The sequence below is a fragment of the Agelaius tricolor genome, unplaced genomic scaffold, assembly GCF_023055355.1.
Source record: "Agelaius tricolor isolate 1412-34295 unplaced genomic scaffold, bAgeTri1.0.p SCAF_37, whole genome shotgun sequence".
Taxonomy (NCBI): domain Eukaryota; kingdom Metazoa; phylum Chordata; class Aves; order Passeriformes; family Icteridae; genus Agelaius; species Agelaius tricolor.
The window spans coordinates 4,036,770-4,063,749 of record NW_027269297.1 but is presented as its reverse complement, the minus strand read 5'-3'; the positions used below and the strand labels follow the sequence as shown (position 1 = coordinate 4,063,749).

At 54.7% G+C, this 26,980-nt stretch overlaps 1 protein-coding gene across 3 annotated transcripts; it reads right to left on the bottom strand.

Annotated features, from left to right (window-relative positions):
- Positions 1–312: 312 nt before the first annotated feature.
- On the bottom strand, positions 313–26,979 carry LRSAM1 (leucine rich repeat and sterile alpha motif containing 1). 3 transcript variants are annotated; one of them, XM_071453755.1, is made up of 26 exons: positions 26,898–26,979; positions 26,526–26,715; positions 23,422–23,592; positions 21,539–21,595; positions 19,884–19,928; positions 19,337–19,414; positions 18,471–18,539; positions 17,811–17,895; positions 16,436–16,557; positions 14,718–14,808; positions 13,712–13,842; positions 13,090–13,119; positions 12,379–12,501; positions 12,153–12,292; positions 11,587–11,631; positions 10,588–10,658; positions 9,696–9,795; positions 8,914–9,001; positions 8,221–8,295; positions 6,570–6,650; positions 4,266–4,361; positions 3,635–3,733; positions 2,459–2,590; positions 2,021–2,102; positions 1,708–1,856; positions 313–1,239 (listed from the first exon to the last, which is right to left on the bottom strand). In XM_071453755.1, the coding sequence occupies exons 2-26, from the start codon at positions 26,526–26,528 to the stop codon at positions 1,114–1,116; spliced, it is 2,289 nt and encodes a 762-aa protein (XP_071309856.1). In that variant the 5' UTR covers positions 26,529–26,715; positions 26,898–26,979; the 3' UTR covers positions 313–1,113. The 3 variants fall into 3 exon arrangements, with proteins under 3 accessions (XP_071309856.1, XP_071309857.1, XP_071309858.1); XM_071453756.1 differs by lacking the exon at positions 6,570–6,650; XM_071453757.1 differs by lacking the exon at positions 26,526–26,715 and having other exon boundaries at positions 26,898–26,967.
- Between the last annotated feature and the right edge of the window lies 1 nt (position 26,980).

The window sequence follows — 26,980 nt, the reverse complement described above, 5'->3', positions numbered from 1 at the left end:
TGGCACGTCCCCAGGACACTGGTGGCACTGGGCACCTCCACGAGGCCGCACACGTGTCCCACAGGGATGTTCTGCATGGGGCAGCTCATGTGAGGCAACCCAAGCGCAGGGTCCAAGGTCTCCCCTGCCTGGACATCCCTGGGGCAGCTCCACGATGAGCAACACCCTGGGAGGAGGCCCAGAGCCTCAAATTCTTCTCTGACAAGAAGATGAGAAGGAGGAGGTGACACTGGGACAGCCGGGCATGGGCTGGTGGCCCCGTCCCTGCTCCAGCCACCCCCCCTGCAGAAGGAAAGAGGCAGCAAACACCCCCAGCAGAAACCAGCTGCATTTAATGGCTGCTCCTGGGCAAGGCTGTGGTGGGACAAGGCTCGTGGCAGCTTTTCTATATTTCAGGGTCAAGAGCCGAGGGCAGACAGGAATTGTTACTAATCAATGACAGTGGAGCAGTGCCCACCCCCCAGTGCAGAGGCATCGTGGTCCTGAGCTGGGCACAGCCCCAGCCCTGCCCCAGTGCTGTCCACTGGCAGCAGCATTTTCTGCCTGCCTGCTTTGAGGATGAGGGACCCCCACGGGCTCCCCGGGCCAGGGCAGGTCCCTCCAGTCCCGGGGGTGTTACTCTCTCCCCTCCCACCGGAGCAGGAACTGGGGGCTGGGGAGCTCCTGGCTCTGCCTGCCTGAGGCTGCAGACCCAGACAGCTCCTGTGGGGCTCCAGAGGCGAAGCCCCAGACCTTTGGCATGACAGAGGTGCACGGCAGTGTGAGCACACCAAGAACGGCACGTCCTGACCGAATGCTCCCACGGGAAATTCCCCTCCCTCCGTGCTGGAAGCACTCCCCGTGTCCCTGTGAGCCCCCGGGGCCTTTCTGACAGCAAACACCTCTGCCAGAGAGGAGGAGCCGCAGCTACGCCCGGTTTGTCACCCAGGCACTGGGACGCAGGGCGGGCAGCAGGAAGGGATTCACTGAAGGAGCCCCGGGAAGCTGGGAGGGGGATGCGGGGCTCCCAGCGCGGGGCCGGGCACGGGAAGGGCAGTGCCGGCCGTGGGCTGTTCGAGGGACATGAGCGGCAGCGGGAACAGCCCGGAGCGGGGCCGGTGCCTCCGGGCCGGCCTAGGAGCTGTGGAAGATGCGGACGCGCTGCGCGATGTCCTGGCGGCACAGCGGACACGAGCACAGCCGCTCGCAGCAGCCCTGGCAGCAGCAGACGTGGCCACAGGGCAGGAAAATCATCTGGGGCTGGGGGAGAGACACAGAGGGACACGGAGAGTGCTGCTGTCCCTGAGCACCCGCGGGGGCTCAGCGTGGGGGGCAGAGCCCCGCACCCCGATCTCCGTCCCCCCTGGGTGTGCGGGGGCAGGGCTGTGCCGAGCAGGACACGATGGGACACGGGGCAGGACGTGATGGGACATGGGGAAGGACAGACACCATGGGACACGGGGCGGGGCACGGCAGGGCTGAGCTGAGCTGAGCTGAGCAGCCCCTGAGCGCTGCCCAGGGCCGGCGGGGGAGCTCAGCGAGCTCCTGCCCAAGCCCGTACGGAGCCCGGTCCGTCCCTGTCCGTCCCTGCCCGTCTCTCCCCATCCCCGCTGCGATGCCCAGCCCGGCTGTGCCCGGATCCCGCGGGATGAGCACCCGGGCACTGCCAGGGCTGGATCCCGCCCTCCCTCCGCGCCCTGCTCCATCCCGGGCGGTGCCGGCTCTCACCTCCTGCTCCATGCACACAACGCACTCCGACTTCCTCTCGTCCCCCTGCAGCGCTGGGGCCGTGGGGGCCGCGGGGCCCGGGGGCTCCTCCGGGGGAGCGCTGGGCTCGGGGCCCGCAGGGGCCTCGCTGTCCTCTGCCCTCCGCAGCTCTGCAAGCGCAGCCAGCTGAGTGCCCTGAGCGCTGCCCATCGGCCCCGCAGCCCTCCTGCCCTCCTCACACACCCACAGGCGGTGTCTGACCCACAGAGCTCCCTGCTCCGGGCTCAGGGACCTGCTGGGAGGGTAAAACGTGGCAGAAAACAACTGGGGGTACCTGGGATGGTCGTTGCCACAGCCAGGATCTCCCGAGCCCGCCTGAGGATGGCGTGCTGCAGACCAGCCTCTGTCACACCGAGCTGTGGGGAAAGAGGAGCGTGTTGGCCCCAGAGGAACAGCAGGTTGATGTCCCCAGGGGACACTGAAAACTCCTGGGCATTGCTGGTAAGACGTGGCCATGCCAAGGAAAGCCCCTCTGCCAAGCACCAGGAATTCCCTGGTGCTGTTTCTACTACAGAAAGCACCTGGAGGATGTTGGAAGAGGGAGCCAGGCTGCAGCTCACCCTGCTGGTCTCTGGGAGAGCCACTGCCCACAGGGACAGGTAGAGCAGCACAGGCACAGCAGAGCATCCAGCCAGGCACAGCTGGATTCTGAGCAGGGACAGGGACAATCCCTGCTGCTGCTGTCCCACACTGTGGCTCTGCTGTCTCGTACCTTCTCCAGGTCACTGGCACTCATGGTGCTGAGTGTTTCCAGGGATATTCGGTGGTGAGCGAAGATGGGCACGTACTGCTCAGCAGAGAGCTCCAGCAGCAGGGTCACCAGCTGCTGCTCCAAACCCTTCTCCTGAAAAACATGGAATGAGCTCCCAGACCGTGCCCCTGGGGCCAGGCAGCAGCAGGGCTGGGGCTGTGCTCATCCCTGGCCTGCCCTGCTCCAGCTCTGCTGCATCCCAAACACACCAAAGCCTGGAAGCCCAACAGCTGGAGCAGCTCTGGCCCCAGGTGTTTTATGGGCACAGTTCAAATTGTTGAGGTCTGGGAATCACAGAATATCCTGAGCTGGAGGGACCCACAGGGATCCCCCAGCCCAGCCCCTGTCCCTGGCCAGAGCCCCCAGCAACCCCAGCCTGGGCATCCCTGGCAGCGCTGCCCAAAGGCTCCTGGAGCTCTGGCAGCCTCGGGGCCGTGCCCATTCCCTCGGGAGCCTGGGCAGTGCCAGCACCCTCTGGGGGAAGAACCTTGCCCTGAGCTCAGCCTGAGCTGCCCTGGCCCAGCCCCAGCCGTGCCCTGGCTCCTGTCCCTGGCCCAGAGCAGAGATGGGAGCTGCCCCTCGGGAGGAGCTGCAGCCTCAGTGAGCTCCCTTCACACATGAAACAATGCCCTTGGCAATCCATGTCTGCAGCAGCCCCTGCTTTGCCAGCTCAGGCCAATCTGCAGCACAGGCAGAGCTCAAATCAGCTCCTTGTGCCCACCCTGAGGGGACTTGACCTGCATAAAATTCTGGCTCAGGCCATCAGGGGCAGGAATGGGCAGGAGTTGCTGCACTCAGTCATGTTTGAAGGGGAATTTGGGGAGCCAAGCAGAGCCCTTTGGGTGCTCAGCTGGAACAAGAAGCCCTGCCTGGAAGGTACTCAAGAGTTTTCTGTTCCTGACCAGCAGTCTGGGGCTGGGACAGCAGCTCCTGCTGGGAACAGCTGAGGTGTTGGCACCACAGGGACCTGGGCAGCTCAACCCCTCCACAGGCAGGAATGAGAGAGCTCAAAGCACTGTGGGCAGCACTGGATCTGTGTGAGGGCTCTGTGACCTGCTCCCAGCCTTAGCTCAGGGGGCTCCTTGCTCCCCCCAGAGCAAAGCAGAGCCACAGTGGCAGCAGGAATAGCAGCAGCACCTGGAGTTTCAGGGAGAGGGGCTTCTGGTTCAGCAGGCGCTGGTACTGGATCAGCCAGTAGTTCTCCTGCTTGGTTTCACTCTTTGCCTCCATTTCCAGCTGAAAAACAAACTCAATTCACTCAGCAGCCCAAGGGAACATGGCCAGGGGGGTTCAGGGATGGGTGTGAGGAGGGAACTCCCAGCCTGGGCACTGCAGGGCCCAGCCAGAGCACTGTGATGAGGGTCAGACAGGATTTCTGGCTCCTGCAGGCTGGCCCCACTTTGAGCCCACACAGGGCTGTGCATGTCCCTGCTCCCTTTGGCCCAGGACATGTGGCCTGGTCTCCTGAGGCTCAGGAGGGTCTGCAGATCTTCAGGATTGCAAGACCACAACTCCCATCCCCTGTGCTCACCCTGCTGCCCACTCCCTTCCCAGCAGGCTCACTGGGGGTGATGATGGTGCCCATGCTGCCCCAGGCAGTGCTGCTGTGCCCCCCAGGTTTATGTTACAACTCCCTGGGGCTAAATTGGCTTCTGGACCCGACACAGCCCTGCTCTGCTCCCCTTCACTCCCACACCGAGCCATGGGCTCTCCCTGCAGCCAGCCCAATCCTTCCCAACCCACAGCACTGCATGAGGGGCTTCATTACCAGGATTTGTTGCAGTTCTTCCTCCCTTTGCTTCTTCTCCTTGAGCAGCTGCTGCAAGAGGCAACCGAGTGCCCGGCGCTGCTCCATGACCGCCTCCTGCAATGGGAGAGCTCTGGCAGCCCCAGCCCCACCCTGGAGCCCCAGCACCACTGCAGCCACAGCCCCAGCCCCACACTGCAGCCCCAGCCCCACACTGCTGCCCCAGCCCAAGCCCCACACTGCTGCCCCAGCCCCAGTCCCCATAGCAGCCCCAGCCTCCATAGCAGCCCCAGCCCCCATAGCAGCCCCAGCCCCACACTGCTGCCCCAGCCCCACACTGCAGCCCCAGCCCCACACTGCTGCCCCAGCCCCAGCCCCAGCCCCAGCCCCACACTGCTGCCCTAGCCCCACACTGCTGCCCAGCCCAAGCCCCAGCCCCACACTGCTGCCCCAGCCCCAGCCCCAGCCCCACACTGCTGCCCTAGCCCCACACTGCTGCCCTAGCCCCACACTGCAGCCCCAGCCCCAGCCCCACACTGCTGCCCCAGGCTCACACTGCAGCCCCAGCCCCAGCCCCACACTGCTGCCCAGCCCAAGCCCCAGCCCCAGCCCCACATTGCTGCCCCACTGCTGCCAGCAAAGCCCCTGCCAGACCCACAGCAGTCCCTGTGGCTGTGCAACCCCTGTACCCCACAGCTCAGATCCTCTCCAGCTGAAGCTGCTCCCTCAGCCCTGCACTGCTCTGTCAGCCCCAGCCCACCCTGGCTGCAGCAGCTCCTCCTCACTGCATCAGGAGCTCAGCCAAAAGTATCCATGGTACCCTCCTGAGAATCATGGAATCCCAGACTGGTTTGGGTTGGAAGGGACCTTAAAGCCCATCCAGTGCCACCCCTGCCATGGGCAGGGACACCTCCCTCTGTCCCAGGTTGCTCCAAGCCCTGTCCAACTGAGAAAAGACCACCTGAAAGCAGGTCTGGAGTCCTGCAGGTGAACAGGACAGGTGAGGTCCCCTTGCCTTTGGGATGCTTCCTTTCCCTGGGGTCTCACCCCAAGCACACCAGGGCAAGGCCAGGCATTCCTGCAGCCACTCCCTGGCAGTGCAGAGTTAAGTGGCTCAGGAATGTCCCATCATGGCCCCTCTGCAGCTTCAGTCCCAGCCCACCCATATCTGAGCAGAGGCCAGTGGCCATCAGCCACAAGGACGACAGAGGGACAAGGATTCTGTTACACCCTGAAGTTTGGGGAAACCTTCATTGATCACAGAATCCCAGACTAGTTTGGTTGGAAGGGACCTTAAAACCCATCTCATCCCACCCCTTACCACAGGCAGGGACATTTTCCACTGTCCCAGGGGGGCTGCAAGGCCTGTCCAGCCTGGGATCAGCACCTGGACCCTGCACAGGGACAAGGCCCCCACAGAGGAGCAGCATCAGCACCTCCAGGGAGGGAGAGGGACAACAGATGACAGGAGGAGCTGCTCCAGCCCAGCAGGGGCCCTTTGGGGGGCACAGCACCAAGGGCAGGGGGATCCAGGCAGATCCAGGTGTTCAGGCCTCGTTCCTCAGCTCCTGGTGCTGAAGCTGCAGGGCAGAGCTCTGCTCCCTGCACTGCCCTGCAGCTCCTGTGCTCACACCTGGTGTGCCCTGCAGGAACTCTGGGTGGTCCCACCCTGTGCCCTCCAACACCACAGAGTGACACAGAGGAGCTGAGTGAGTCCAGGCAGCACAGCCCAAACCCTGAAAGCTGCAACCCTGACACCTGAGGGATCCAGGACAGGCACTGCTGCCTGGGGTCAGCACTTCCCACTGCTCTGTGACTGCCCTGCCTGTTTGTCACTGATTGTGGGCTGACTAAACAGGTGACCTGGCCTGGCACATGGCACACAGAAGAAAAGAACTGATGCAAATCATCACAAAATAAAATTTAAAGCCAAGCTGCTGAAGCTAAACCTGGCATTCCTCAATGTGTGACTGCTGATGATGTCCAAACCAAAACACAACACAATGCAAGAGGACATGCAATGCACAGCAGGCAGGTGGTTTTGGGACAGCCAACAACTGGATTCCAAAATCTTTCCCCACCCAGCACACCTGGAACTGCCCATCCCTATCAGGGCTCCTCTGTCTCTCTGCTGACAATGCCTGGGGATGTTTAGGAGCAGCAGTGATGTCCCACATTCCCAGGACACACAGGGGTTGGTGTGCCCTGTGCAGAAGGACCTCCTGACTGAGCATAAAACCATCTGGAAAGTGCCAGGAGCAAGGGAAGCAGGTGGAGCAATCCCAGAGCAGGGAGGGTGGGGGGCAGCCCCAGAGCCCCACGTACCTGCAGTGTCTCTGTGTCCAGTTCTTGCCTCTTTACCTCCAGCTGTGTCAGCTGCAATAACTCTGTTTCTATTAATTTAATCTAAACAGAAGATGAAACATTTTTTACTGACATTTAAAATGACTTTGATTTATGCTCTTTTAAAATGAGGTCTGACTGGCAAGGGCAGCACTGCAGAGCACCTAGAGGTTGGGGGGAGCTGCTTGTGCCCTTTGGTGATGTGTGTGCTGAAGGTCCCTCTCCTTTTACCTGAGGAGCTGTCCCCCCACTCCAGCTGTCTCTCTACTCTGAACACTCCTGCTCAGGTCTGGAGCCTCACACTGCAATCACTTTGTGCACCCAAACCTTTTGCAGCCACTCTGGAATGCAGAGCCAAGGCCCTCCCAGCTCAAACCTCAGACTCCTGGGACAGTGCCCTGGTCTCCAGGTGCTGCAGCAATCCCAGAACAACACCTGCTCTTTCAGGTGGGGTAACTGAGACACAGAGAGGTGAAGGTCCAGGGTCCCACAGTAAAGCCCAGGATGAAGGTCCAAGGTCCCAGAGCAAAGCCAAGATGAGAGCCCAGCTCACCCCTCTGCCAGGCCACCACCTGTCCCCAGGCCATGCTGCCCCTGCTGACACCAGGGCTCTGCCCCTGCCCTGCCCCTGCAGCACGGGGTGGGAGGGGTCCAAGGTCCAGCCTTGGCATCAAGGAACAAATTCCCTTTATTCACAGAGCAAGAGGGAGCAAAATGCAGGGCCCTTATGGAGAAGTCAGGCAATGATGGGAGCTGTCAGACAGGTCACAGGCTTCCAGCAGAGTTTGGTCACTGGGGCACTCAAAATATCCAAGCCCTCAAGTTTATCCACCAAATCCTGAACTGAGACTTCTCTTTTGTGTCAAATCAGGAGAGGGAAGATTCTGGAGCACTGTGTCAGAAACCAGCAACCCTCCTTCCTCCTTCCACCACTGCTGCCTCCCCACCTTCCTGCATCATCCCCTGCCACTTCCTCATCATCCTGCATCATCCCCTGCCACTTTCCCATCATCCTGCATCATCCCCTGCCACTTCCCCATCATCCTGCATCATCCCCTGCCACTTTCCCATCATCCTGCATCATCCCCTGCCACTTTCCCATCATCCTGCATCATCCCCTGCCACTTTCCCATCATCCTGCATCATCCACCCCTACTTTCTCCACCAGCTCTTGCTCTTTCCCCCAACTACATCACTGCACCTTCTGTGGAATGGAGCTCAGAAAGGCAGGCTGAGAATGGGAAAGAAAAGGTGAACTGATGGCTCAAGGTGCAGCTCTGATGTGCTGGATGGAGATGCAGTGGGCTCATGTGGAAGCAGCAGCCCTGCCAAGTACACAGCCTGAAGGAAATCTGAGGTGCAACTGCAGCTCACCCCCAGAGCCAGTGCAGGTGACTGAAGGAGTGGCAATGCCACCACCTCCAGGAATCCAAAACCTGCTTTGACACTGCCTCCCTCAGAGCTGGAGTGGAACCAGCACTGTCCAACTCTCTGCTCCAGAGCTGTCAGCAGCATCAGAGCTCTCCTCAGACCCTGCTCTGTGCTCACAGCACTTTGTTCTTCCTCCCAGGGTCTCACCAAACAGCAGGATGAGCTGAGGAGCTGGTCTCTCTTTCCTCTGTTGCTGACTCACCTGGTTCCTGATCTGTCTGTGCATAAGATCCTTCTTCACCTGGAGAGCTTCAAAGGCACTTTTCTGCATCTCAACCTGAGGGACAGGCAAAACCCTGCCTAGTGAGGGTTGCCTGATGGGCTCAAAAGCTGCTGCCTTGCAGGGACTCAGGAACAAGACCCTGAGTGGTGCTTGCTCTGAGCAGCAATGTCCTGAAACACAGCTGAGAGCCCAACAGGTAAAGCCCACCCTGGAGACACACAGGGAGAATATTAATGTCATTCAAACATTCAAACATTCATCTGGAATGCTCTGTGTGACCCCAGCTCTCCTTTTCAGCAGCACTGAGGAGCCAGGCTGTGCTGCAGGGCACAGCTGCCCAGACTTTGAGAACAAACTCTGAAAATGCTTATCCCAAGTCCCCCAGGGAAACCTGACAGGAACTTCTGTCCCAAAATCCCCTCTTAATCACCGTGTCAGTTTTGTTTCTCATGGTCCCTGCTTCTGTCCTTTCTGAAAATTTGCTGGCTAGATAAAAAATAATTTTTTTCAACCACCCAAGTTAGTTTGTCAGAATAGCAGATATTTCCAAAGTTTAGCATGCAGTGTTAAATAAAATCACTTCTGCATGCAGCCCAGCCCCTGCTGCTCCTGTGACCCACTCTGGATCCTGCTCTCCTCCATCCCCCATGACCAGTGTGCTCCTTTGCCTACCTGCTGCAAGATCTGACTGACAGCTTTGTTCTGATCCAGCTGCTGCCAAGCGAGGATCTGCTGGAACTTCTGATCCATCTCAGCTAGGCTGCAAGGAGATGGATGTGCCATGGGGTTAATGCTGGATCTGGGACTCAGAGGAAAAGCAGGTAATGGGGAATGCAGGAGGAGGAATTTCTTACTGAACAGGGGAACAGCAGTGGCACTGCACAGCTGAAGGCCACAAATTTAACACCTCCTTCCCTACACCCAAACCAAACCTGCACCACAGGCTCCTGTGGCCCTGTTGAGCAGATCACAGGCTCACGAGGCTGGTTTTGGTCAGTGCCAAATATTGCCAGATTAAAATTTCTCATCTTGTTGTAAACAGTGAGCCAGGATGCTCAGCAACACTCATGTACTCCTTATGCTCACACAGCACCATCGAGGCAGCCTGGGAGGTGAGGGGAGCAGCTCTGGGCTACAATTTGGCACTGAAATGCCTCAAAAAACAGAGAAACAACTGGTCTAACTCTATCCATATTTAGCAGAATGTATAAGGCAAAATAAACAGTGCAAAAAAGTGACAGTTCCCCCACAGTGTGATTAACATGCAAATTGTGGTCGTTAGAAGGCCGTTCATTTAAGGCAGTCTGACAGTTTAACTTGAACTGTCCTGGGCTGTTACAGCTGTCCTGCTGCATTCCAGCAGCTCCAGGGGTTCCTGGTGTACTTAAGGGAATTCCACTGCTGAAAGAAAGGGATTTCACAGCAGCACCACCAGCCCCAGACAGCCCCTGCACCTGGAGCAGGCCTGGCTGACGAGGTCCTGCCGGCGAGACTCGGAGGTCGTTTGGAGGAGCTTGTTCTTGTAGGTCTCAGCCAGCATCTGCTGCATGGCAGCTGGGGACAGAGGGGACAGAGGGGACAGAGGGGCTGTCAGTGCCTGCCTGGCCTGGGTGTGCACAGCAGGACTCACCCCCCACTGCTGCTGCAGTCACTGCAAACAACAGTGGCTGCTTTCTCATTGCTCTTGCTCTTCCCACTGATTCCAGAGCACACCCACCCACCTGAGAACTGTGGCTCTTTATTGGGAAAAGAGCTGAGCAAACTCCACCCTGCCTGTGCCTGCACCTCTTCAGGGCTAAGAGAGGCCCAGGCCCTGCTTACCAACCCTGAGATCACAGAATCTCCTGGGAGGTAGGAAGGGACCCACAGGGATCCCCCAGCCCAGCCCCTGTCCCTGCCCAGAGCCCCCAGCAACCCCAGCCTGGGCATCCCTGGCAGCGCTGCCCAAAGGCTCCTGGAGCTCTGGCAGCCTCGGGGCCGTGCCCATTCCCTGGGGAGCCTGGGCAGTGCCAGCACCCTCTGGGGGAAGAACCTTGCCCTGAGCTCCAGCCTGAGCTGCCCTGGCCCGGCCCCAGCCGTGCCCTGGCTCCTGTCCCTGGCCCAGAGCAGAGAGAAGTTGGGCTCTGCCAGTCCTGGGGGCACTTGAGGCTGTTTCCTCTTCTCTTGTCCCTTGTTCCCTGGGAGCAGAGCCTGACCCCCATTTGGATACACCCTTGTTTCATTCAGGGAGTTGTAGAGAGTGAGAAAGTCCCCTCAGAGCCTCTTCCTCTCCAGGCTGAGCCCCCTCAGCTGCTCCTGGTGCCCCAGACCCTTCACCCCATCTCCCCAAGACCTGGCTGGACTCACAGGCCACCTCCCTCCTGCGCAGCTGCTCCGTCTCCTCCTGGGTTATTGCCATCAGCTGTTCCATCCTGATTCTGCCAACAAACAACACTTCAGCCACTCCTTCAAAAGATCCCTGTTCCTCTACCCACCCAGCTCAGAGCCTCAAGGCTGGGCAGGTTCACCCTGCTCAGGAAAGTTGGGTTTATCAGAGACACCAAAGCCTTGGTGATTTTTTGGTGAAGAACCTCTAGAGACAACATTTGCTCAAAACCACGGGGACAGTGGCTTTAGACAGGGAAATTGATTTTTCTGAGAGACAGAACATCAACACAACATGCACATGCTCTCCCCAAACACTGCCAGACCCTTCCCTGGCTCTCCTTTCTGCTGAGCTGGATGAGCCCTGAGCCCAAGTGAGCAGTGCCACTGCAGGCAGCAGCCTGGCCTCCCTCCCCACCACCCCTGTCCTTGTTCCAGCACATTCCCCCCACCATTTACCAGGTCAGGAGCTGGTGTGGCTGGGGAACAGTCTGACAAACAACTGGATGATGTTCACCCAGATTACTGGGCCACAGCACAGCTGGCTGAAGGGAGGGGGCAGCTCACAGGCAGGGCAGAGCTGGGGACAGTCACTTTTGGTGCAGAATTAGCTCAGAGTGTTGGCTCAATGGCAGATTTGCTTCCCACCTGCTCCTCCCAGCCTGAATACATTGCTGGAACACCTCATAACTGCCTTGCTTGGATATTGGAATACAGAGTTTTGTTCCCAAACTCATTATTTAGGCCCATTCAGAGATGAAAAAGAGGTAAAATCACCCTGTGACTGGGTGTGCCAGACTGGGTAGGACCAGGCACTCTGAGTCCAGTGTCTTGCCTCCAACAGTGACCAGAGCCAGCTGCAGGTATGAGAGGAACCTCACCTGGCTTAGGGTGGATTCAGACTGGGACTCTGAAAGGAAGCTCCCACCCTCTTCCTAGCTTCTTACCCCTTTTCCAGACAAGTTTGTTTCAGAGACTCACCTCTCATTCTCCAAGGATTTCAGAATGTCTGAACTTCGTTTTTGCCTTAAAAAAAAAAAAGATAAAACAAAAGGTTTTCATCAAGCTGAGTAGAACATCCTGGTCCCCCAGAGGGCAGAATCACAGAGTCACAGAATCCTGACTTGGAAGGGACCCACAAGGATCATCCAACTCCAGGCCCTGCACAGGACAGCACCAACAATCCCCCCATGTGCCTGAGAGAAAACAGCTTTGCTGTCATGCACAGCAGAGCAGCAGGGTGGGCACCTCCCATCAGCACCAGCTCACATGGACACCCAACAGGCACAGGCAGAGGCACCTTAACATCTCAAATTTGCACCTTCCATGAGGAATTCAAATTTCTTCCATAGCACTGCAAAATCCCAACATCATACATCTGTGAAACAGTTTTTATAAACTGCAGATTCCATGTGCTTGAAATGGGTCTTTGGCAGTGCAGGAGCTAACGCAGCTCCAGACATCAATCCTGACCAGGTCCAAAACACTCAGGGATGAAATGAACTGCCCAAAACAACATGACCAAAAAAAATCAGAGTAAGACCCACCTCTGGTTGTCCTCCAGCAGCTTCTGGATCCGGCTGGCAATGCCCTGCTCTGTGTCCTTCAGCTGCTGCAGCAGCTTCAGCCTCTCCTCCTCCAAACAGCGCTGGTGCTTCGACAGCCCCTGCTCCAGCCTCTGCTGCTCCTGCCCAGAGCAGGGAAAGCAGGAGCAGGTGGTGGGCTTGGGGAAGGCAGTGGGTGCCCTGCAAGGGCCCTGCCCAGCACACCCACCTCTCTCACTGTCTGCAGGATGCCATCCTTGTGGCTGTTGAGCTGCTGCACCAGCAGGGCCTGTTCTCGCTGCCCCATGTTCAGGCGCCGCTCAAACTCCAGCTTCTCCTGAGTTTTTCTTTCCTGAGAGGAATCAGAAGAAAGATCAATGGCAGGAATCTCCTTCCCCAGCAAGAACATATCCTGGCAAAAAGGTAAAGCAAGGGACAAGAGTCCTTTGCAGAGAAGGGAAGCTAAATGATAAACAGGAGGCTTGTCTAGGGGAGAGGAATGTTCTCTCCTCAGGAACCCAAAAACTGGGAAGCAGAAGCTGCTGCTCCCTTCATAACAATCTCCAAACTCTTCCATGTCATGGAGCTGAATTCCCTGGGCATTGACTGATACCATACCAGCCAATATAAACACGTGCAGGGAAGCCCAAAATGCAGGCTGGGTTCAGCTCCACGTGGCACAGGACTCCCTTGTCTGAAGGAAGCAGCCAGCTCTGAGCAGCTCGAGCCAAAGGCAAAGGGGGAACAGCAAGGCAGGAGCTTCTGGCTGTTTCAAAGTGAGCCTTGCACAGGGGAAAAGACAGAGACCCAGGGAAACAAAAAGAACAATCTAAAAGTGCAGCCAGGTGAGGGGAATGAGAAATAAAATAAAAAGATGGAAAAAAAAAAACAGAAGCAGACCCATGCTGCAGACAAAGCAGTTGCAGGAGTTGATCCTTACCTTCCTCTTCTCATAATCCAAAAACTTGTTCTGAAAAATAAGCAGTATCAGCAGACATTTATTCCCAGAAGTACTTTTTTGTAGATATTATTATTCCACAGTGCAGCCTACCCATACTGAGTGAAGACATCAGCCAAAGGCACAGCAACACAAGACCCAAGTCCAGTCACTCAGGCTTCTCCAGGGGCAAAGGCAGTGACTCTGCACTTGCCAAAGAGCACAGGAATTACCACAATTATTGGCCCAGCCTCCCCTTTCCCAGGTAGGGCTGAACATGTCTAGCACTTGGCTGGGAAGCACAAGGTTCTTCTGCAGTTTGCTGTCCCCCCAAAAAACACACTGCACACTCCATGTCCCCCTGTCACCCCTGTCCCTTGGCTCCATCACTGCTTTCAAGGATGGGGACAGTTCTTTGGGATGTGCCTTCCAGGAGTCAGCATGGTGACAGCAGCCCCAGCTGAGGAAGGATGAGCCACCCTTGCACACACTGTGCCTGGCAGCTCCCTCCATCCCCAAAACCCATGGAGGGGGAGGTGATGAGGGATGATGAGCCAAGTGCTGTGAGATGCTTTGGTGGAGCACAGAGACAAATCCCAAACCCTGTGGTACAGGAGAGCCTCACCTGCCACTCACTCTCCTCCTCCAGGTACTTCTCCACTGTCCTGTCCACCCCATCCACTGAAGTTCCTCCTCCATTGCTCTCCAGCGTGGGGAGCAGGTGCTGTGAGGGAGGGTAGTATGCAATTCCACACTCTGCAAGGCACCAGACACAAAATAAGAACATTTGAGGTTCAAAGACCTCCTTGGCACCGTGGCTGTGAGCTGGCTGCTGTGTGGGGCTGCTTCCAGCTGTGCCCCCTCTGCCTACACACCAGGGAGTGCCTGGCAGGGCTCCTTCCAGCTGAGGCTCATTTTGCCATTTAATGATTGCAAAAATCAGTAATGATGGCAAAAAAAAATGAGGGAGCTCTGGGAGGAGGTGGGGCCACTCCATCCCCATCAGGACAAGGATCTGCTCAGATAGAAACACACCCTGCACACAGGTGCAGGCTTGGCTGCAGATGTTACTGCCCAGACCAAAATAAGTTCTGACTGTCCTGTTTTTTCAGGGAATATCCCAATGTCTGGCAAGGCACTTCCCCTGCATAAAACCTCCACCAAAACTCCCTGTCTGTATTAAACACAGTGGCTACAAACTCCCAGTATATTATCTGTGACTTTTGAGTTCTCCATCTGTTTTCACCATTCTCCAAACAACCTGCAGGGCCCAGGTCCTTCCTCAGAGAAAATGAGGGCAGCAGGGACCTGAGTGTCTCTCCTTGTCCCAAGGCAGTGAGAGCTGGACAATGCCTAATCCTCCCACAGGAGAAAATCCAAATAACCACGGGAGGTGCACTGACCTCTTCTGGCCACTGAGGCAGCCTGACCCAGCCACTCTGATGGTTAACAAACCACTCTGCATTCCAGCGGGGCAGGGCTCAGGGAAGGACTCCTTCCTGCTGTGCTGTTTGCCAACACAGACAGGTAACCAGGTGTGCAGGGCATCACCAGCACCCCAAGCAGGGCCCACACAATGCTTTCCTTCAGAAATGCCATCTCTGGGCACAGCCCAGCTGCTCCTGGCTTACCTCTGCACAGGAACTGCTGGATGGCCTCTGTGCCTGCACTGCAGGTGTCAGGGGGTGGGTAGGTCATGGCAGAGGCATCCAGGGTCAGCGTCTCCAAAACAGAACACACAGAGCTCCAGGTTATTCTGAGTCCAGACAGAGGCCACTGCAGTTCTCCTTGCAGCTCCCCTGAATCTTACTTCATGTTACCCTAAATCCTAACATAAATGTGAGGCTGTATTGAATCCTGTGGCAGTGCCAGTCATTGGTTTTTCTGGGTCTGGATTGAAGGCATTTGAGACAGGAATTCGTGTTTGGACTCAAGTGTTTATTATTTCTTATCAGTAAAGCAGCCTCATTACTGTGAGTTGGGCAGCTTTTCATTAGAAGGCACAAAATGGCCAACAATCTCTTGTTATAAGGTATTTTAAGACTAAACTACCCAATTAAGAGCTGACACCTGGATTATTTCCCCTTTTAACCCAATAACTGATCCCACAGAGCCCACAATGGGGACTTTCCTGCCCAATTACCAAATGCCACCCAAACCCATGGAGAAGGAGGAAGAAGCATGAAGAAGAAACCCAGGATGACACCCTGTGCCCTCCATCTTGCTTCCATCCACAACACACTAAAAATCCAAAAATCTAAATTTCTCACCAAGTGATGCACCTACACTGCTCTCTATAATCTATTTCACACTTTTGTGGATTGCAGTCTATCTTGAAGTCTGGGAAACTTTCTCCATGAATGAGGGTCAGAGTCAGTGCTGCCCTGGGGGTCAGGGTACCCCAGAGCAGACAGAGAAACATTCCCAGTGCCCTGGGTTTCCACAGAATCCCTGCTGGGTGTCTGGCACCTTTCAGAGGTGACTCCACTGCCCCTTTTTTGGAAGTTTCTGAGCTGGCCATTCACTGAACATTCCCCTCATGCAGGCACTGGCATTTCATTTAGGTACCAGAGGTGAGAGCACTCTCAGCTCAGACATTCCCTACTCCATGTCAGGAGTTCAGCATGGAAGCAGGGGTGATACCAGGGCATGGAGAGGAATCCCATAAAGAAAAGTGGGGAAGAGCCACTTGTTTTGTCCTTCTGTGGCCACCAAAGGACCCAATGCTGCCCTGTGTAGGGAAGGGCACAGCAGGAAGGCCTAGAAAGGAACCACTTTACCAAGCACTGGGGGCAAAGCTGCACAGATGCCTCAACTCAGGCTGTTCTCATGAGAAGTGAAGCAAAATGTTGTGTGTGAGACAGTAGAGCATTTATTCACACCTTCCTGTTGGTGTCTGAGGCAGCCCTGTTGCCTCACACTTGCACCCTTTAGTACTGACAGGTTTGGCAGCCAGAAGGCAACAGATCCATAAAAATCTTTCTGCTTTTTCCATTCTGAATGTGCACTTCAGACAGCCATAAACACATGAAAGCTGATAACAAGTTGGAGATCTGCCAGGGTGACAGAAGCATGATTTGTGCTCTTAAAGACAGTCCTGGCAAGTAAAATCCAGGGGTTCACTCTCTGGCATCTTGTCATGATTAAATGACAAAAAGATCAGATTAAATGGTAAAAACTATCAGAAAAGACCAGAGCAGGTACATAAAAGTAATTTTAGCCAGTGTGAACAGCCCTGTTACAATTCCCAGCAGAGCATCCTGCCCAGACCCTAAACATTCCCCTCCTGGGCTGGATTAATTTCCAGCTGAGGGAGGCAGGCAGGGAAGGGCTGGCCCCAGGCTGGTACCTGCAGGCTGCGGGCGTGGGCCAGCCCCCGGGGCAGCTCCTGCAGCTCATTGCCGCTGACATCCAGAGCCCGCAGGCTCCGCAGGCCGCTCACGCTCCCGGGCAGCGCCCTCAGCTGGTTCCCTGCAGGGACAGAAAGGCAGCTAAAACATGGAACCACACCATTGACAGAATCACAGAATCCACACCATTCACAGAATCACAAAATTCACACAATTCACAGAATCACCAGGTTGGAAGAGACCTTCAAGACCATCGAGTCCAACCCAGCCCCAACCCCTGAACTCAACCCTGGCACCCAGTGCCACATCCAGGCTTTGTTAAACACACCCAGGGATGGGGACTCCACCACCTCCCTGGGCAGCCATTCCAGAACTTTATCACTCTTTCAGTAAAAAACTTTTTCCTGCTATCCAACCTGAATTTCCCTTGGCACAGCTCGAGGCTGTGTGCTCTGGTTGTGTCAGTGCTGCTGGAGAAAGAGCCCAGCCCCAGCTGAGCACAGGCACCTTTCAGGAGCTGTGAGAGTGATGGGGGCAGCCCTGAGTCTCCTTTTCCAGCCTTCCCAAACCAGGAGCCAAGCTCATCTGTTCCAGCACCAATCCATAACCACACACATGGCCCACTTCCCCAGGGATGGGGCTGTGCCAGGTCACACAGGGATTCAAAGGATGGCACTGCCCACCAAGGGCAATTTGGGATCCAGATCTCCTCCTCTGCTGAGGTCACTGCTGCAGGCTGGAGCTGAGCTGTTTATCAGGAGAATATTTGTAACATGGGATGTTCTTCCCTTGGCCTAAGTCCCAGGGATGGAAGGAAGGGGCCTGAGGGTGAGATTGCACACCCTGGGCTCAGAGCCCAGGTGCTGCAGACAGACAGACAGACAGACAGACAGACAGACAATGATCTGAGCTGCCCTTCCAAGCTCCTCACCCTCCACTGCCTTCCCTGTTTCAGCAACAGCTCCACATAACTAAATCTCCTTTTTCTCCCAGATTTATGGCACTGCATAGCTGGACAATGTCCAGAAGTCTGGAAAAGAGGTGTAACCTTTGTGCTTGGGCTGTGCAAACCTGTGGGGATACACAGGAGCCAGCTCTGGGTCTTGGGGGACACAACTGTAATTCAGTTTATCTGGCTGAGTGCTCTGCTTGCTTTACTGCAGTGCTTGAGGCTGATACATTTTCTGCTTAGATCACTTCTGCCTTGCCAACTATTTGAATTCAAACCTTCCTTGTGCTCCTCCTCAGCACTCTGAGTGTAAATAAACCATATGGTGTTTGCCTTGATTGATTGATTGATAGGAATAATTGTTAATGCAGCTCACCATGATCAGATAATAGATGTGCTTTGTCCAGAGCAATCCCATTCCATACCTTTCACATTGAGGACCTGGAGCTGTGCAAGGTCTCCTATAGATTGTGGAAGGCTTTTTAAAAGATTCCTTTCAAGGTTTAGGACCTAAGGTATAAACAGAAAAGATATTCAAAATATTAATCCAAGTCTCATGTCTACTACACATCTATGCTGCTGGGACTTTCAGGCCCAGGAGTACAACTTGAAATTGGTTAAATTGGTTGTAGGTAGCACTTTCAGGGTTAAAAAAATGTATTTTCCACCAGCCCTGGATAAAGGACATGCCAAGCTACCAGGGGCAGTGAGAAACTCTGCTCACCACCAACATCTGGTGCTGGGTCCAGATGCAGGAACTGGGAATTGGAGTGTCCAGGGCAGCCCTCCCCAACTCCAGCTCTCACCTAAAGCTGCCCCCTGAGGAGAGAGACCCTGAGTGTGCCCTTAGACACTGCTCTGGGTTCTCAACATAACCACCCCAGGGAGAACAGCAAAACCTGAATGTCTGGGGAGATCAGCAGGACTCTGCTTGCTCAGAGTATCTGCATGGCCATGGGAGCCACTTGGGCTGCACCAAGCTGGAGAACATAACCAAGCCTGGCTTTTCCTGCTCTTCTCCTGCTCCTCTCCTCCATTCTTGCATGCCCTGTACAGACACCTGGGATGCAGCAGCAAATCTTTACCTGAAGAGCTGTCAGCTGACCAATATCAGCAGGAAGTGATGCCAGCTGGTTGTCATGCAGATCCAGAACCTGGAAAAGCAGATGATGCCACCAAATAAGGTTGGGAACAAAAGTCATGAATTATCTCACAATGAAAATTACTTTGTTTACAATGGGGCTTTGAAAAGTAGCTCAAGTTTTGCAGGAGACATGGATACTTAATTCTTGGAGGCCTTTTGGAAATTAAGGCATCAGTAACAAACAAGAGACAAGGGAGAGCAGTGACACTGAGGGGGCTGTCCCACAAAACTGGAGAAGCCAACTGGATAAATCATCCCCTTGGAAGCAGGCTGGCAGCAGGAATTTCTGCATTTCTGCAGGATCAAGGATCTGAACTGCTCTTGGAAGCTGAACTGCTCCAACAGCAGTGCAGGGAGAGGGTGGGACTAAACCTGGAGCCCTCCCTCCCTCCTGGGGAGCTGCTGAAATGACTCTGCCTCTTGGGGAATCCCAGCACCATGGTGATACAGCCCTGTCACACCCATCACCAGTTTCCTTCCCATTCCAGTGACCCTCCAGAGCAGGGCAGAAATGGATCTACCCCACAACACACCCAGCCCTGCCTCACCACCACCAGTGAGGCTGCTGAGGGGGAAACTGTGGGGTTCTGAAGGGGATAAATGAGCTGTGGGACTGATGGTGATGTGACACAACCCACTCAGTGACTGCTGTCTGCCAGCCTGCAGCTGAACCCAGAAAAGGCAGGAGTCACACCTGGGACTGATCCCTGAGCCAGCCAGGAGGGATTTACTTGGGCTGCTGTGTTTTAGTGCAGCTCAAACCCAAGGAAAATAGGCTGCAGTTGAACTGTTAAGAATCACAATTACCTTCACAGTTATGAGACTCAGGAGGCTGCAGGACTTTGGAACTAAGGATGTCAGATTATTGGTATGAATAATCAGCACCTGGGAAGGAAAAACCCCATTGTCACATCAACACAAGAGACACCAGAACAAGCACTTTTGCTGGGATTGAACTGGAGGCTGTATAAAAACTCAATATCTTATTCAGTATCATATAAAACATTGCAATAGGAAATGGACTGTCAGAGAAATCAAACTTTACATGAGATCTAAACCAGAACCAGAACCCCTCATTTGAGAAATACTCTTAGATGGGCTAAGACAGGAACAACCACCTGCTCTTTCCTGGCAGAAATTAACTGTAAAAAACATAGAAAGGATTGATCTGATTCAAAATGCTCTCTGTGTAGTATCCCACAGGTGGACAAATTCCTGACAAGAAAATTCCTTCTGGACCACCATAAAACAACCACAGAGTCATATCAAACATGACAACAATAGTTAAGCATATTAATAGTTAAGAATATAAATTATTAAATAATTATTTAATAATTTCTGATTACAACATTACCTTTTTTTGCAAGACCTTGCAAGTTGCAAAGGCCCCATAAGGAACCTAAAAACAATAAAAAATAGTCATGTCAGACTTCTCTTTTAAGTAGTTCTACACTGTCCATCTGTAAAGTGTGAACAGCTTGACTGGAAATAAAAGTGATGCTTAAAATCACTGCCCTCTGATTTGGGCCCAGTATCTCCCATTTAAACAGCTCCCAGTGGCTCTCCAAGACACAACAGTGGCACAGAACAGGCTGAGGCTTAGGCAGGAGTTCAAGCCTTGTGTGATATAATATTCATTGTGCAGATGAGCTCAGGCAAAGGTTCAGCTTTCTCATCACACAAATGCATTCTGTGCTTTGGCAACCTCAGAGCACTCTGCAGTGTGCTGAGAGAGAGAGGTGAGCACCAGGCAGGACAGAGTGTCCCTGATGTGCCAGGACAGGGACAGGCAGACCAAGGAGGTGCCAGTCCAGCCCCTGCCAGGCACAGCTGGGCACTGTGACCTTCCCTGCAGCACAGAACCAGCAGCAGCCAGACTGCTGTCCATGGTTAACTGTAAAACCAAACTGATGTCTCACTCCATTTATTGAAACAACAATGGAAATTAACAGCAAGACAGTTTTATGGTCCAAAAGGAGCTGCTGGGCATCCCAGATTAGCTGTGGCCCTGAGTGGGGCTGGCAGGGTGGATCCTCTGTCTGCCACCCTGCCACACCCAGGCTGTCCCACACAGCTTGCAAAGCCACCCAGAGCTGCTGGTGGCTCCTGAGCTGGGAACAAAACACCCCAAAGGCTCAGCAAAGCCATTTCACACTGCACAGCAGGCAGCTCTCCTCTCCAGGATGGTGTCACATCTCCACACTTTGCTTGGCAAGGCCATCCTGTATTCAGGATCAACATTTTGTGAAAAGTGAGATAGAAATGGGTTTCTGCCTGAGGCTGGCCTGGCTGCCAGCAGGAAAAGCTGTGTCTGGGTGCCTGGCACTCTGTCACTGCCTGCCCACACACCAGAAGATTGTTTCTCATTTAGTTGATTGCCATAAAAGAAGCCAAGCTGGGGTGAGACTTCCATCCTTACCCAGGAACTTGGAAGCAGGACTGGGATTTTCACTTACACAGAAAAACAACCATGGGTGGCAGACTGTGTAGCTCTAAGATCAGAAATACTCAGCCTCTGGCAAACCAATTCCCTCAGAACCAGCAAAATTAAGCCATGAGGTCCCAAACTAGGGTCAAACAAGGTGGAGGGTATGAGACCACTCTGCCCTTCTAAAGGATTCCCAGGACAGAAATGGTGTTGAAGCATGAGACAGGACAGGCAAACTCCCAAAAAAAACCAAAAAAAAACCCCAAAAAAACAACCAAACAAACAAAAAACCCAAAACAAAACAAACAAGACAACCAAACCAAACAAAAAACCACCAAACCAAACAAACAAAACAACAACCAAAAAAAAAACCAAAAAAAACAGGGAAGAACCTGCCCAGAACTCAGGAGATAGAGGAAAAGGTGGAGATAGAGGAAAAGGTGGAGATAGAGGAAAAGGTGGACCAGCACCAATTTCTGTCTCAATGCTCACAGGCATGAGAGTAAATCTGACAGTTGTTTCCAAGAAGCAGACAGAGAATCAGAGGTGTGAGTGAAGACTGGAAGGTGGAGAGGACATACCTCTGAGAGCTCACATCTGGATATGTCAAGGGTGTCATCAGCACCAGCTTCTTTTGCCTGGAGAGGGAACAACCACATGCAGAGAATCAGACCATGCAGAAATCCAGCACCTCTTGCTGCATCTTGCCCAGAGAGTTTGTGGGCTCCCATCCCTGGCAGTGTCCCAGGCCAGGCTGGACAGGGCTTGGAGCAGCCTGGGACAGGGAAAGGTGACCCTGCTCATGGCAGGGGTGACACTGGGCTGGGATGGGCTTTAAGGTCCCTTCCATCCAAACCAGTCTGGGTTCTGTGCTTCTGTTCCAAAGTATTTTCCATGTTCAAATCAAGTCCATTCAATGCAGCTGCTTACAGCAATGAACCTGGACAGACACCACTCACCCATGTCCCCAAAGCCACATCTACACATCTCTGGGTCACTTCCAGGGATGGTGACACTACCCCTGTCCTGGGCAGTCTGTTGCAATGTTTGACAAAGCTTTTCAAGAAAAAAAAGTCCCAATATCCAGCCTGAGCCTGCCCTGGCCCAGCCTGAGCTGTTCCCTCTGCTCCTGTCCCTGTTCCCTGGAGCACAGCCCGACCCCCCTGGCTGTCCCCTCCTGTCAGGAGCTGTGCAGAGCCACAAGGGCCCCCTGAGCCTCCTTTGCTCCAGGCTGAGCCCTTTCTCAGCTCCCTCAGCCCCTCCTCATCCCTTCCCCAGGAGATTCCCTGTGCCAGAGCACCCTGGTGAAATCCTCCTCCAGGAAAACAAACAGCAACATCTATTGAGTTAATCCTCAGAGTGACAGGAAGATCAGAATAATGGGAAGCAAAAGAGAGGCACAAGGCAAGGGAGATGTGATGGAAGGCACAGGTTCCCTGGAAGGAAAAGCAAACTGGGAGATCTGTGAGGGCAAAGGGGCATGGAGGAGAAAGGAGAGCTGGGGTCCCACCTGCAGGCTGGCAGGACATGGGGTGGGGTGGGGGATGCCCCATGGAACCACACAGAGAGGGATGGAAGGGGCACCAAGGGGATGTGGGGGTGGGAAAGCAAAGGCAGACAGGGGGGCAGAAATTCCCTGAGGTGCATTAGGAAGAAAATCTGCTACCTTAGTGGGATCAGGAACACAATTACTGCTCATGGAATGTGGTTACTGGTCATGCAGGGAGGTACCAAATCACACAGAGCCAGGATCAGGCATGGAGAACAGAAATGAGCCTGGCAGTGCTGACCAGGCACAGAGAACAGAAATGAGCCTGGCAGTGCTGACCAGGCACACAGAACAGAAATGAGCCTGGCAGTGCTGACCAGGCACAGAGAACAGAAATGAGCCTGGCAGTGCTGACCAGGCACAGAGAACAGAAATGAGCCTGGCAGTGCTGACCAGGCACACAGGACAGAAATGAGCCTGGCAGTGCTGACCAGGTACAGAGAACAGAAATGAGCCTGGCAGTGCTGACCAGGCACACAGGACAGAAATACCCTGGCAGTGCTGACCAGGCACAGGGGACAGAAATGAGCCAGGCAGTGCTGACCAGGCACAGGGGACAGAAATGAGCCTGGCAGTGCTGACCAGGCACAGGGGACAGAAATGAGCCTGGCAGTGCTGACCAGGCACAGAGAACAGAAATGAGCCTGGCAGTGGTGCTGACCAGGCACACAGGACAGAAATGAGCCTGGCAGTGCTGACCAGGCACAGGGGACAGAAATGAGCCTGGCAGTGCTGACCAGGCACAGAGAACAGAAATGAGCCTGGCAGTGGTGCTGACCAGGCACACAGGACAGAAATGAGCCTGGCAGTGCTGACCAGGCACATCTGGTAAGCCAAGGACCAGGCACAGAGGACAGAAACGCCCTGGCAGTGCTTACCAGGCACACAGGACAGAAATACCCTGGCAGTGCTTACCAGGCACATTTGGTACTCGAGGCGCTTCCGAGCTTCTTCGCTGGGTTTCTTCTTCCTGGAGAAGAGAGGCATCTTCAGCCCTGTCCAGGGGCACAGATGGTCACTGCAGAGAAAGGCTGAGGGGTCCTGGGCTCTGTGTTTGCTGGGGAGCCTGGGCTGCACAACTGGGACCTAATGAGTTGGGGAAAAAATTAAAAGGAAAATAATTGTGTCAGTCATGAAAAAAAAAAAAAAATCTTTGTTTAGCTGGATGCCACAGGCAGTTCCAGCACAGGGAAGTACAAACATGAGGCAGCACTCAAGCCCTGCTGAGGTCTGAGAAGGGTTGGTTGTCTGGGTCACCCCTGAGATAGGCACAGAAAGGTTGCTGAGGATCAGAGAAATGCAAGGTCCACTCCAGGAATTAAAAATTAAAAAGCTGTATCAAGAAATCAAGTAGCAGGGATAAAACCCAAATTATTGAAACTCAAAGTCAATTCTGGCACAATAACAAAGAGCTGAGAGCAAGGATTCCAGTTGGTTCAAGTGTGAGGGAAGAGAAGTTGAAACTAAGAGAGGAAAGGCTGGGTGCAGGAAGATGCCAAAAGGTGGAATCAGGAGTGCAGTGGCTGAGGGGAACAGACACCAGGCAGCTCTAGGACAGGGCTCTGACCCAGCAGGGGAGGAAAAGGAGCTGTTGGCAGATCTGGAGGGAAAGGCAGAAAGCTGTGGCTGGACAAGGAATGGGGAGAGCAGCTGGTAAGGAGGTGGTACCAGAGGGGATGCTGGAAAAGAGATGAGGGCAATGACATCAAGGAGCAAAAGGAGTTTATTGTGGCTGCATAGGACCAGGGGCACAAATGGGCACAGCACAAAGAGCCTGAGCTGGGGCTGCAGCTGAAAGGGGCTCCCAGAGGGATCTGGCTGGGAGGTCAGGCTGGGAGTTAGGGAAGAGCAGGGGGGCAACAGCGAGCCCTGAACAGGGAGAACATTTTAAACACTTGCAGTGACTTTTTAAACACTCAAAATCCCCAAGCAATTAAAAACCAGCACAGAAGAGGCACTGCTTCACCAGTGGGGAGTTACTGGCACAGCTACACTGAGCTCAGGGCTCAGTGGAGCTCAGTGCTGCACATCAAGTGCTGGGGCTCTGCCAGCTCTGTGTCTGCAAACTGGCCCCAAAGGCTCCTGGGGAGCAGCTCCTCACAGCATCCAGCCAGAGAGGTTCCCTGAGCAGGGAGAGCTCTGCCAAAACCTCTGTAAAACCTTTACAGAGATAAACCCTCACTGTAAAAGTAAAATAATTCATCCCTCTTCCTTTCCCTGCAGGAACAAGGAGGCAGAGACGTCCTGAGTCACTGTCCTGCTGTCACAGCACTCACAGGGACAAGCCATGGGCCACAGCAGGAGCTCCAAACTCATCTCCAGCAGTTCTGTGGCTCCTTCCCTGCCATCCCAATTTCTGCCTCTTTAACCAGTTCAGATGACTGAAAGGCTGCTCAGAGCCAGCTCCCAGGAGAACTCAAAGCATTGAGCAGGAAGGGAAGCTCACTGTCAGGGAAATGCAGAACCAAGGGCAAGGCATCAGAGGCACAAACAAAAGGAGATTTCAAGATGAGAAAGCAGGAGGCAAAGGTGCCTGCAACAGGATAACCTTGAATTGGTGACCATGTTCAAGCCTGCTGAGCATTTCTGCATGCCCCAGTCCCACCTCACCCTTCCCTATTCCAGCCAGACCTCACTGGTCAAGGGACAGTGGGAAATCTTCAGTTTTTACCCAAGAAAATGGATAAAGACATGAAGGGCAGACAGTGAACAGGAAAAGAATCATACCAGGGCTCACAAGATGAAGCATCAGAGAGATTTGTTACATGGATTGAACAGCTCCCAAAAGTGGAAATTTGCTTTAGTGAAGACACATCAAACTCAGCAGCCAGGAGTGAAAAAGGCCCTTGGCATGTGACCACTACCTGATGTAATTTTTATTTATTAAATTACTGAAAAAACTGCCTGTAAGTGCCCAGGCCAGCATCCACCCTGCAGGCAGTGAGCACCCAGGGACACCAAATCCTGATCCCTGCAGGCAGTGAGCACCCAGGGACACCAAATCCTGATCCCTGCAGGCAGTGAGCACCCAGGGACACCAAATCCTGATCCCAGTGATCCCTGCAGGTAGTGAGCACCCAGGGACACCAAATCCTGATCCCAGTGATCCCTGCAGGCAGTGAGCACCCAGGGACACCAAATCCTGATCCCAGTGATCCCTGCAGGCAGTGAGCACCCAGGGACACCAAATCCTGATCCCAGTGATCCCTGCAGGCAGTGAGCACCCAGGGACACCAAATCCTGATCCCCCTGCCCCCTGCTCTGCCTGAGGAGCAGCCACACACACTCTCAGGAAGGGCACAGAATGTTTTCTGGGTGTTTCCCAGTCTGCAGCTGTTGGGGTGATGCCAGCAAAATAAAACCAAACATTTCATTTTACTAACAAATGTAATTCAAACACAGCAACACAGCTCTGGGAGAAGCCCCAATTTTCAAAAAATTCTGGACACCATAAATCCATCTGGGCACTGTAACAAGACAAGGAGAGGGTGTGGAAAGAAAAGAATTTTTATTTAGTCTGGGAAAACACACTTGGGAGCACAGTGAGGCAGCACTGAGCCAGTGTCTGGGTGGCTCCTGGAGATGCTGCTGGCCCTGGGGGACAGAGGTGTCACCAGGCAGGCACAGGCTGCTCTGGCTGTGTGACAGAGGTGTCACCAGGCAGGCACAGGCTGCTCTGGCTGTGACAGAGGTGTCACCAGGCAGGCACAGGCTGCTCTGGCTGTGACAGAGGTGTCACCAGGCAGGCACAGGCTGCTCTGGCTGTGTGACAGAGGTGTCATCAGGCAGGCACAGGCTGCTCTGGCTGTCTCACAGGGTGTCACCAGCCAGCCCTGCAGGACCTGGAACAGGCCCAGAGGAGGCAGCAGCCGAACTGCAGCTCTGGAGCTCACTGTCCTGCATCGTTTGCTCTCTGTGCTGGAGCTGCCAGCCCTGCCACAGCCTGAGCCTGCCCTGGAACAAATCTCCGCTCGTTTTCACCAGTCCAGCTCTGCCTCTCAGTCCTTCTTTTCCCTCACCATCACTATTCTTCTCTTCTTCTCTCTGCGGCTCCCCCTCCCAGGCTCACACAGCTTCCAAGATCCTCGTCTTCTTCACCCTTCCCTCAGCCAGAACAGCGCCGTTCCGTGCCCGAAGGCCCAGAACCTCGGAAGGATGAAGGACTGAGCCGGGATTGTGGCTCGCAGCCCTCGGGCACCGGCCCGACACCTGAGGAGAGCAGGAGAGTGAGCGAGGGCAGCGCTTGCTCCACGGCGGACACCGCGCAGCTCCGGGCACCGCCTGCTCCGGACCCTTCCGAGGAGCACCCCCGAGGCGCGGTGCCCGGTGCCGGCCGGCGCAGCCCCAGTGTCCCCCAGCGGGTCCCCCCAGCCCAGCCCAGCCCCGCTCACCGCTCGGTGCCGCCATCGCCGCCTCACCGCCGGCTCACGTGATCAGCGGCCCCGCCCAGAGCGCCCCGCCCCAGAGCGCTCCG

Excerpts from the sequence above, each read along its gene's own strand:
- LRSAM1 (XM_071453755.1), bottom strand. Across the intron at positions 17,896-18,470 it reads GTCAGCTGACAGCTCTTCAG|GTCCTAAACCTTGAAAGGAA; the intron begins GTAAAGATTTGC and ends TTTATACCTTAG. Across the intron at positions 8,296-8,913 it reads TCAGTCAGATCTTGCAGCAG|GTTGAGATGCAGAAAAGTGC; the intron begins GTAGGCAAAGGA and ends CCTGTCCCTCAG.